The 11,807-nt window shown below is 41.3% G+C and overlaps 1 protein-coding gene across 1 annotated transcript in view; it reads left to right on the forward strand.

Moving 5' to 3' along the window:
• The first annotated feature begins 4,089 nt into the window (after window positions 1-4,089).
• The window catches only part of LOC108669420, a 16,800-nt gene continuing 9,082 nt past the window's right edge, over window positions 4,090-11,807 (forward strand). The window contains exons 1-5 of the mRNA XM_047884327.1: window positions 4,090-4,119; window positions 9,943-10,187; window positions 10,528-10,694; window positions 10,942-11,041; window positions 11,528-11,786. Of these exons, the coding sequence (XP_047740283.1) occupies window positions 9,990-10,187; window positions 10,528-10,694; window positions 10,942-11,041; window positions 11,528-11,786 (724 nt within the window). The 5' untranslated portion in view covers window positions 4,090-4,119; window positions 9,943-9,989. The remainder of the gene's footprint in view (window positions 4,120-9,942; window positions 10,188-10,527; window positions 10,695-10,941; window positions 11,042-11,527; window positions 11,787-11,807) is intronic.

Genomic DNA, 11,807 nt, shown 5'->3' on the forward strand with positions numbered 1-11,807 from the left:
CCAGTCCAAGCACTGGAATCTCCTACGCTCCCTAGCTGGAAAGCGTAACCGCCCTCCCCCCAATCAGCCAATCCAATTTGGTCTGAATACCCTCTCATCTTAGCGCAAGATTTCCTCCGCCTTCTGCAAATTATTTACTTCGATTGCCCCCACTCCCAAAGCCCCTCCACCCGCCGCCTCATGCGTCGAATCCGGGCTGAACATCCCCTTGAAAGGGACTTCTCCCCGTTCACACCCGACATGGTGAAGCTCGCCATCGCTGCTGCCCAAAACTCCTCCGCTCGAGGCCCGGACGGGCTCACGGTCCTTCATTTTAAGCACCTCGGACCACGCGGTATCCAGTTCCATGCCCGCATTTTTAACATCTCCGTCGCCACAGCCTCTATCCCATCCATTTGGAAAAATTCAATAATTATTCTAATCCTCAAACCGGGAAAACCCGGTAACCAGGGCTCTTCATACCGCCCTATCTTCCTCCTCTGCCCTGCAGCCAAGATCCTAGAGCGTCTTGTGCTCCCTTACATCTCGGGTTCTCTCACTACCGTCCCCTAGCAACATGGTTTCAAGCCGGGACACTCCACTGTCACCGCCCTCCTCCCGCTCGCGCACCAGATCACGACGGGCTTTAACTCACGGCGCCCTCCAGCCCGCACAGTCGCCGCGGCGGTCGACCTCTCGAAGGCTTTCGACAGTGTCGACCACCCCCTCCTCCTAAGCATGATTGCGGCCTCGGACCTACATCACAACCTGGTCCGCTGGCTGTGCTGCTACCTCCGAGGCAGGCAGGCATCTTGCCTCTATCTCAGGACCCAATCGCCTTTCAGAGCCATCCACTCAGGCGTTCCCCAGGGCTCGGTGATCTCGCCGGCCCTCTTTAACCACTTCATCTCCGACATCCCAGTGCCTACCCCCAATATTGCCTCATTCGCGGACGACCTTACCATCTTCGTGTCGTCCCCGAGGCTCGACGCTGCGGAGGCCGAGCTCGCCTTGCTCCTTCGTAACGTCTCAGACTGGTCGACAGTCAAGAAACTGGCCGTGGCTCCTGGCAAGTTCTCGATCACGCTCTTCACCCCAGATACGCACCAATCCCGATACCACCCATCTGCCACCATCTGCAACGGCATCATCCCACTGGACAAAACCCCCAAAATCGTAGGCATCACCTGGGATGCACACTTCACTTTCTCCCCTCATGCAAGAGCCATAGCCACGAAAGCGACGGGTTCTCTCCGCATCTTAAAAGCCCTTGCTGGCATCAACTGGGGCTTCTCCAAGGAGGACATAGTTGCCACCTACCGTACCATCACGCGCCCAATTCTCAACTACACAGCCCCCATCTGGTACCCTGTGTCCTCCCGTTCAGCAGTTGCCAGCCTGCAGATTATATAGAATACTGCATTGAGACTAGCCACCGGCTGCCTCAAAATGGCCCCGATCTCCCATCTGCACCAGGAGACCGGCGTCCTCCCTTTGCCCGCGCACCTGGACCTGGCTTGCACCCAGTACCTCGCCAGCGCCCTCCAGCCCTCCCATGCTTCCTTTCGCATGGTTTCTGCCCCTCTCGGTGACCGCCCTATGAAAGCCTCGATACAGTCGAGGTTCGGCCATCTTGTCACACCACTCTTGACAAATGGTATCCTGCCTGCCGGGACATACGGAGAAGCCAAGCGGTCTCTTCGCAGGGAGATTACCTCCCGCGTGGCGGCGACTGCCGCCATAAACGCTGTCCTTGCTGCCCCGCCACCGCCGATTGCTTCAGTGGAGACATCACTCCCTCGCCCCTACCGCTCAGCGTTATCCCAGCTCCGCTCGGGATACTGCAGCTCCCTGGCGTCCAATTCCGCCATGATCGGACGCTCCCCTAGCTCTGCCTGCCCGGAGTGTGGGGATCCCCTCCAATCCGTTCAGCTCCTCCACGTTTGCCCCGCCTTCCCCACGTCTCTCAGCGTCTCCGCACTGTGGGACAACCCCGTGGAGACAGCGGCTTTCCTGGCCACCCTCCCTGCCTTCGCCCACCTTCCCCCTCTTCCGGTTCCGGCCCCCCGCCCGCCACCATAGCCTCCCACCCGGCGAGCGTGATGGTCACAAATAACAACAACAACAACGAGCCTCACTCGTTATAGTTTTTAAGACTTTATGGGCTCCTCATAGTGTCGGAAGTGGATGTTGACGTGCACTGATGATAATATGAATATAGTATAACAGGACTAGTGGTCTGCGTAGAAGATAAGATTATGTGGGCCTGTCGTCGATTCTTGGAATGCACAAGAATGTTTTACAAAGGCTTTCTTTATATTGGAATAGTCTCGAGCAATTAATTTACTGATTACCGTAGCGGACTTCTCACGACGAAAGTTATTCGTTGTAATTTAGTTTTTTTTCTATCAGATTTCCCGTACGAACAATCGCTAGTTGTTTCGTCATTTGAAAATCATATTTTCATTAATTGAAAAGCCTTCATTTTGCTTGACAATTGGTAACATACAGGGTCCGCCATATTTATGGCAACGGGTGTTTGCTATATAAAAATAAATTGGTTTCTAGGAGAATTTTCTTTTATAATGAAGCTTAATATCATCCGTTAATTCATCTATTTTATATTACAGAAGTCTAAGGTGTCTAAATTTACTATTACTTATGGCAGTAGATAGAAATGCTATTGTAACCCTTTATGAAAAGGGAGAGAGTAATTCAGTCATTGCAAAAAACTCAAAATTCGTCGTGAAACTGTGGGGAAGGTGGTAAAAAAATTCAAGGAAACTGGTGAAACATGCAATCAACCTGGTCAAGGAAGGAACCGAAGTGTCCGAACAAAACAATTGTTCAAAAACACGAGGGAGAAGTTGAGGAGAAACCCTCGTCGCCCAGCTGCAAAATTGGCTGCAGAAGCAGGAGTCAGTCAGACATCAATGCGTAGAGTCCTCAAAGATGACCTCAAAACCTCCCCTTACAAGATGCAAACAAGGCATGAACTAACAGACCGTCATGAACGAATGAGGCTCGAAAGATGCCAGCACATTCTGGATCTCATTGAGGATGGCACACTGCCAAACTTGGTGTTCAATGATGAGAAAAAATTTGACATTGAACAAAGCGTTAACCGTCAAAATGACAGAGTTTGGAGTCGGGATGGATCTATGGCAACCAGAATAGCAACACGACGTCAAAATCCCATGTCCGTGATGGTTTGGGCCGCGGCAACCGCCACTGGGAGGTCCCCACTCGTTTTTGTCCTCTTGGGAGTGAAATTGAACAGTCAGCGATACATTTTGGAAGCTGTGTTGTTACCTTGGGCCCGTAAACACTTCAACGGCTCAGCATGGAGTTTTCAGCAAGACTCAGCCTCACTTGTGTACATGAAAATGGTGACGCTCACAAGCCACGATTTCGGGTCAGTAAAGCGCGGTGTTCTTTTCCTGTATATATATGTCGCATATACGCTAACCGTGAGACGGATAATTGCAGGCGAATATATGATAGTATTTCGTTCACAATGAAAGCGATGGTGTTACTCTTCTCTGTAGGTGTGTTCAGTTCAGTTCTCTCCGCGCCATAAGGTGCATAAGGCTTGGACGTAACTCCTCCACTGGGTCCGGTTTGCAGCAGCCTGCCGTGCTATGTTCCACGAGTTCCAGCCTGTTCTGTCACCATGGCTGCATCAGCGCTACTAGCCACTTCTCCAGCCAAGATATCAACACATCGTTGTCTCTCTCGGCCGCGCCTCGGGCACTTGCCGGCGCATGCCTCTGAAGCGGCTGAACCCCTATACACGAGGCTAGTAGCGTGGACAGTTCAAGCGCCGGATGAACTAGCGGCTAGTACTATCCCTGTGTACAGGCACCTTAACGCTCTAAATTAAGGCTAAAATTAAAATGCAGCAAAATGTAGACAATTGATAGAAAGCCAACAATTGCTAGTGCAGTTCTCAACTCTAGGGGGTTTTTGTTTTCCGTAGTAGCGGATTGATGTGAGAGAACTTAGTTTGGCGGATCATTTCGTGTTCACATTTTAGGATGTCCGGCTGGAGTTGCGGTCGGTGCATCGTTATCGTATGATCGTATTGAAATCCGAATGGACAGTGACGACTGACGAGTGACGGCGGATAGACCTAGTCAGGTACCGCCGTACCGGTAGTCCTAGACTTAGTAAGTTCAACTAAGTTGCTCTACATAATGCATTATTTCATTGTACCGTACGTTCTTAAAAGACATTGATCTATGACTTTACATAATGAAATTATTTGAAATAAAAAATAGGTTAGGCCTATGACCTAATCATTGCATAATTTAATACTAAATAGCGGTATTATTGCAGATTAACTACATCCAAAAAAAAGGGTGTTTTTTTTTTTAATTATGTTTTTTGGGGTGTAGATTACGAATCTGAAATCCATTTTTGGCGGTCGGCATCGGAAAACCGATTTTTTTCCGACCCAAAAATCGCGCTAAAAATGCCATCAGGGCTGACATTAGGTGGTCTAAGTTACCCCATTTGGGGGCGGCGCCCCCCATTTGCAAACTATGACACTTTCCTAAAATTTGTCATTTGCATATGTAACTAGAATAGTTCTACTACAATGCATCAAAACCTGGAGTTATTTAACCAAAAACTAAAAAAAATTGGAGGGGGTACTCTGACAGACTTTAAATAATAGCTTTTTTTCATGGGTCACATTTTTAATTTTTTAACCTATTAGATATGCAAATTTTGTAAATCTTTCTATTGTGTTATGTAGCCTCAGTATTAGGCCTTTAATGCCCATTGACAAATGTTTTCTATTTCAAATAGTTTTTGAGTTGTGGGGGTTTTTGTAGAAAAAACGAAAAGTGGTCTAAGTTACCCCGCCGGTCTAAGTTACCCCATTTTACGGTACTACACATTCCAGGGCCAGGCTTCCACTGCAGTAACAATTGATACACTGAGCAGTCTGACTCTCTGAGCTTATCAGAAACTGCCATGCTTTTGATATCTCCTGTGCAACCTGTGGTTTGAAGTCCAATACTGTGTTAACAATGCCTCCCTTGATTACATTCATTTCATGGGTTTTTTTATCTGTAACTGACAATTTTTGCAATGAATATGTTCTAAAATTATGAAAATTATATCAACTTAAACAAAAAAACATGCAATTTTAATACCTAATGGTAATACCAACAAAGTTTTTGATAACCGTACCACACAAAATGATTGTTATTTAGAAAGGGCAATTATTGTATTTTTATGTATTACATAAATCATTGAGCGCTTAGGCATTAACCATGAGGTGTATTAATTCTATTAAATAATTAAATTTAATTCCTAAATAAAAATTGATTTTAATTTTAAAATTTTGAATAAAATTCTTAATTAAAATTTTTTTAATATAATTTAATTCTGCAGCATGTATAATTTGGTGTATTAAATAAATAAATTCATTTTTTTAATTAATTTGAATGTATTTTTTTAGATTTAATTTAATTCTACTGCTGGGCTGTAGCCAGTAAAAATGAGCATCCTAGGAAGGAAGGTAAAATTGTCACTCAACATCCCTAATTGAAGAACAAGGAATGGATTTGATAGGTATTTTAATAATATCATTTATACATAAGAATGGAAATTTTGCTTCTATTTCAAAATTTCATGAAACTACCTTAAAATGGGGTAACTTAGACCGGCGGGGTAACTTAGACCACTTTTCGTTTTTTCAACAAGAACCCCCACAACTCAAAAACTATTTGACATAGAAAAATTTTGTCAATGGGCATTAAAGGCCTAATACTGAGGCTACATAACACAATAGAAAGATTTGAAAAGTTTGCATATCTAATAGGTAAAAAAATTAAAAATGTGACCCACGAAAAAAAGCTATTATTTAAAGCCTGTCAGAGTANTTCCTGAGCTGTTTACTCCTCCAAAAATTTCCATTAGCTCATTTCTTTTAGAATTATCCTTTCTTTTTGTAAAAGTTTTCAGAACCTAGAATTTAAGTATATTTTTTACCCGTTTGCAAAGATTTAATAATAGAAAATTTTAAATGTATTTAAAGAGTGTTTAAGAGTTGAATCCAAAGGCATTATATTTATCAGAGCAATAGAATTTTTGCCGGAATGTTATGAGTAAATGTATACTGACTCCATTTAAATATTTTTTTTATCAGTGTATGAAGGCAGGAAAATGATACCTACTTTGCTTAGTACAAAATTTTGAACTTCAAAACTGGCAAAAAGTCTATGGTTCTGACCAAGGACTACTACACACATTGTAATACTATTGTATGAAACAATTATGGGCATATCATTTGTTGATGCCACTAAAACACCAGCATTTTCATAGTGTAGGCGATCGCCTCTGCTAGCAGAGGCTGGACATAGGCTATGCATGTCCTGTGTGTAGTAGTCCTTGTTACATATGCAAATGACAAATTTTAGGAAAGTGTCATAGTTTGCAAATGGGGGGCGCCATCCCCAAATGGGGTAACTTAGACCACCTAATGTCAGCCCTGACGGGGTAACATAGACCGGCTTGGAAGTTAATGTAAAATTACCATATATAACATATTTTATGTTTGATAGCCTTTTTATGTTTTTTCTTTATGTTTCAGACTATAAGAGTCATATATATGGTAATTTTAACTTAATTTCCAAGGCAGTCAATATTACCCCATCAGGGCTGCCATTAGGTAGTCACATTTCCCTCATTATGGGGCGGCGCCCCCCATTTGCAAACTATGACACTTTCCTCAAGTTTGTCATTTGCATATGTAACTTGAAGAGTTCTACTACAATGCACCAAAACCTGGAGTTATTTGGAGTTATTTTACCAAAAAATATAATTTATTTTACCACCCAGTCTAAGTTACCCCAGGAGCTGGGGTAACAAAGACCATCACTTTTTTGAGATTACATAAAGACTATGAGAGGCAGGAGCCAGCAATTTATGGTGAGTGAAGCTAGAGTATAGACCTGTATTTTGCATGTTTCAATTCAAGTTTAATTTAGCTAGTAAAAAAATGGCATCATTTATAAAAAAGAAAGTGGTCTAAGTTACCCCATTTTACGGTACTGCAATAGGTACATACAGCAAATACTGTAACCATAGTACTACAGTAATTGCATACTACCGTAATATTACAGTTGCAACATAGTAGGGTAAACGCGGTATATTCCGACACATTAAGGACGCATCGAGAAATAAAAAACTATTAAAAAAAATTGTATGCGTTACGTAAATTCTGTTGCCTTCACATGACTCTCAAAACACTTCACTACGCGTCAGCAACGATGAAACGTCACAAAATGTTGCCATATTTATTAAAAAGCCTTTAGAATGGAAACCTACCAAATCCCTATATTCCGTCACTTTGTGTGGCAATATTCGACACGTGGTGAGTCGTATTGCGTCAGATTAAAAGTCTCAAACCATAATATTCTTCCTATAAAAACAGTTATTCACTATTTGGTAGAGCCATGTCAACTATCAAATTTGACACATTTTTCGATGATCTAACCACGTGGCATGCATTGTCTCTCTTTGGATCTCAATATTTTCCCACTAGATGGCCAAGACCTAGTGTTTTGGCAGTATTTTGACTCGCAAATGCATGACGTCACCATTTCAACCATCAACAAATGCATGGAACTAAAACAAAGCTTAATATAAAGGAAAAACTGGAGAGGTGACGGAATTACCTACAATGTCGGAATATACCGCGTTTACCCTACTTCCGGCATTGACATTGTTAACCATAATTTGAAAAAAGGCGCTTGCTTGTTGGCTTTCACTGAGTGCACACGTATGAGATTTTGCTGCTGCAGTGCCAAGTAGCTTTGCTGTGCTCCATGTTCAACTTTTATTGGTGGCGTGATTTGTTATTAATTCATAAATGTTAATTTGTTGTGTTTGACTTGAGACAAATTGCTAATGAATTAATATTTAGCCAAATTGAAGTCTTAAAGTATTGAAACCTTCATTCTTGATTCTTTCAATTGTAACTTTAATCACTCCTATTTTTATCCTTTTTATCTTAACTAAAATTTTTGGTTCAAAAAAGTGGTAGAGGTAGATAAAAAATAATACCATCAAACTGGGTAATAAGAGATGGGCAGGGTTAATTGGGACAGTCATTCCGCATTTTGTAGAAATTTTGTAGCAGATAAACTAATCTAAATATTGCAAAACTAAAAATAGTGGTGTAAAGTTGAACATTTTTACTATTTATGTAGCATATAGCAATCATACATTTACTACCTCTAAAAAATCCCTGAAAAAAGTGAGATTTTGGAAAAGTACTTCTGCTAAGGTCTGTAGCAAAAAAAAAATATTTGCCGTATAAAAAAATTTTACTTGCATAAAATTTGCAACCAGGTGTTGGCTTAAAAATGTGATTGACGGAATTTGACTATCGCATTCCAAAAAAATGCCGGCCATTTCTGCAAGATGGGTAATAAGAAACACCATTAAAAATGCATTTACAGTAGAACCTTGGTTAGCAAATTTGAGAAAAATATCAATTAACAGCCAAAAATTTTGATTACATTTACCTTGCCCAGTGAAAAAATTTCACTTACCAAAAAATTGATTTATGTATCATTGGTCATTACAAAATTGTGCATAGAATGTTGTAGATAGAATTATACACCGGGCAACTTTGAATGAAAAGTAGTTGACCTAAACTATGATTTATTTCTCCAAAAGATATGATAGTTGTCACTAAAATATTCCTTTCTGTTTCAGGTATGTTTTTTTACAATCTTTCTTTGTTATAGTGAATTCACTTGACCCATTTAAAATGGTGTGAAATTACAAGCCATCCTGTAAGCCTACAGATACAGAAGAAATGCTATATGGCTGCTGAAATGTAGCTTGCAGTGAACAAGGTTGTTGTTAATGCTCAATGGCATGTCCATGGATACAGTAATGTCACATCAATAATATGGTAATGTAGGTATGGATATGACAATTTCATATCAATATAGTAAAACTTTCATAATGGTTTAAATCCATATTTAAACCATTTTAGGAGCATGGCACATTTTTTTACTGGCATAGTACTGCACACCACACAGATTGATAAAATGACAATATAAATTCCCATGCACCTGGCCCATCTTTCTGACCATAGTCCACAGGTGATTTTTGAAGATAACATTTTAAAAATTGCCTGAATGCATAATTTTTTCATATTTATACCAGAGAAATTAGTCCAAGGGCCATTTGAATGGGTCTAATTTGGAATATTGGGCAAGAGTTTCCTAGAATTGTTGGTAAAAACTATTGTTTCATATGTGATTTTAGGAAATGGCAGGTAAAGATAGGTAATTTTTCTTATTTATCTCTGAAGAAATTTCAAAAGGCTATTGGAACAGGTTAAATTTGCCTGATTCATGAGCTTTTTTTGTCCAGTTCATGGATGACCTCTGCCCAATTTTCTACATGGGAAATGGCACTCAAATGGGTAAAATTGACTGCAAGCTTGGGCATTTTAGTCTCATTTGCAAGGAGCTTCTGTCCAATTTTTCAATTTAGAATTATTTGATGTGTTGACCAAGCATTGGGATTAGTATAATCTCTTTCTCTGAGGTTTTCCTCACCACAGTTCAGTGCTACTGAAACACATGCATTGTCTTTAATCCTGATCATTACATGCAATTTATGGGCATGATGTGTGGCCATGATGCTCTGCTTGTCATCAAACCATTGAGGCTGTGATAGAAATAAGAAATATTGTTTATTCATGTAGAAATCATGATAAAACATGATGCTGATGGTTCCTATGATAATAATGAGAGCTTGCGTAAGCTAATCAACACTAACAAAAGACAAATATTATTCAATTGTCAACAAGATGTTAATTACCAGGTGTCTTCCACCTACTTATGCATGATGTGGTCCAAGATTTTCTTTTGTTTTCCATGAATGCTGATTTGCCCAAAATATTCACACGTCATCTTCTCATTCCAGATTTGCCAGTCAGTGGCAGCAGTGAAGTCCAGCCAGATTAGTGTGCAATGGATGTTACCTGCACTTACAAATTGCCTATACAAATTGGAAAACTGCTGAGTGACTATAGAAGTGCCAGATTAAAAAGTGTGTCTGATGGCAACAAGCTTTCTAGCAGCTCATCTACTGCTGAAAAACGTGCTGATGGACAACTTTATTTTTGTTCATTGGAGAACTTTGAAAGTGCAGTTGTCTATTTATCACAAGTAAGTTTTTGATTGTTATTATAATTGGTTTATTAAGTTGATGAACTTGACAGCAACATAATCCCATCTATGTTATGTATCTTATTAAGCAATGGTGGAGCAGTTATAAACTCAATGGCACTGTTGAATTACTACCTACATCTTGCTTTGACAATCTTATTTTTCAAATTGAAATTTTCAAATGCAGGACATTTTTTTAAATGTATGCACAAACTCAAATAAAACAAAATACAAACTAGTAAATGGTATCTTTTAATTTTTGCTTGTTTGAATAAGTATTTATTTTTTCTAAATGTCCTCATTTATGTGAGTAGTCATAATTTCATTTTTTCAACCCTAGGAACTGCAAGCTCTTGGCATAGGAAATTTGAACCTTACTACAGCAGTGAACAACAACTACAGCAGCAGTGCTGGAGATAAGACTTATGATGCCCTTGCTACTGCCTTCACTGGAGGCAGCCATCGAGGCAATCTCCTGCAACTCGACCTTGTGTGCCTTGTCAACAGGTAAGTTCTTGTCAAGAATTTGCTTGGTTATTGTAGGGTAAATATATCCAAGGAATGTTTGCTGACAATCTTTTTATTATATTTTTATACGTAGCAGTATTTTTGAAGATGGCAGTGATGAAATGTTTCTGTTAGAACTGGATTAATGGTTTCTGATAGATCATTAATGATTCTTTCTTGATGGATTGTTACTAATAATAATTGATTGATTGCTGGTTTATTTTTGCTGTTGTTATTGTTGTTGTAGATGTTGGGAGGTGGTGCAGCTATACAGGGCAAGTTTGCGTGACAGCTGTGCTCTGCAGGAGCAGCACAAGCGTGACTCCAACGCCAACACCAAACTGCAGGTGACCTGTAGTGCAGGTCCTTATCACCTCCCGTGTTTTCCCTATCCTTATCACCTCCCAGGTTATCTCTATTCATATCACCTCCCAGGTTATCTCTATTCATATCACCTCCCAGGTTATCTCTATTCATATCACTTCCCAGGAAGGTTATCTCTATTCATATCACCTCCCAGGTTATCTCTATTCATATCACCTCCTAGGTTATCTCTATTCATATCACCTCCTAGGTTATCCCTTTCCTTATCACCTCCCAGGTTATCCCTTTCCTTATCACCTCCCAGGTTATCCCTATCCTTATCACCTCCAGGTTACCTCTGTTATTACATCCCATGTTTTTCCAGTCCTCATTAGCGCCTTGTTATACCTGCGCTCATGACCTCGTTGTTATCCCAGTGTTCATGACCTCGTTGTTATCCCAGTATTCATGACCTCGTTGTTATCCCAGTATTCATGACCTCATTGTTATCTTATCCTTATCGTGGGCAGGCGAGCGTATCAGGGCTGCAGGAGCTGCGAGAGGAATACGAGCGCAAGCTGCAGGAGTCCCGCGACCAGAAGCAGGTGGCGCTGCAGGAGGTGGCTGAGCTGCAGGACTCCTGCAGGCTGCTTAAGGAGGAGACCCGCCACCTGAACGCTCTCCTGAAGGAGCGCCACTTGCAGACCAGCCATGACCTGCGCAAGCGCGAGCTGGAGTGCGACAAACTGAGACAGCGCCTCACGCAGCTCCTGGCGGGTGCGGTGGGGAGTGGGGCACGTGGTGGTGGGG

Source organism: Hyalella azteca, unplaced genomic scaffold (genome assembly GCF_000764305.2).
Source record: "Hyalella azteca isolate HAZT.00-mixed unplaced genomic scaffold, Hazt_2.0.2 contig15186, whole genome shotgun sequence".
NCBI classification, from domain to species: domain Eukaryota; kingdom Metazoa; phylum Arthropoda; class Malacostraca; order Amphipoda; family Hyalellidae; genus Hyalella; species Hyalella azteca.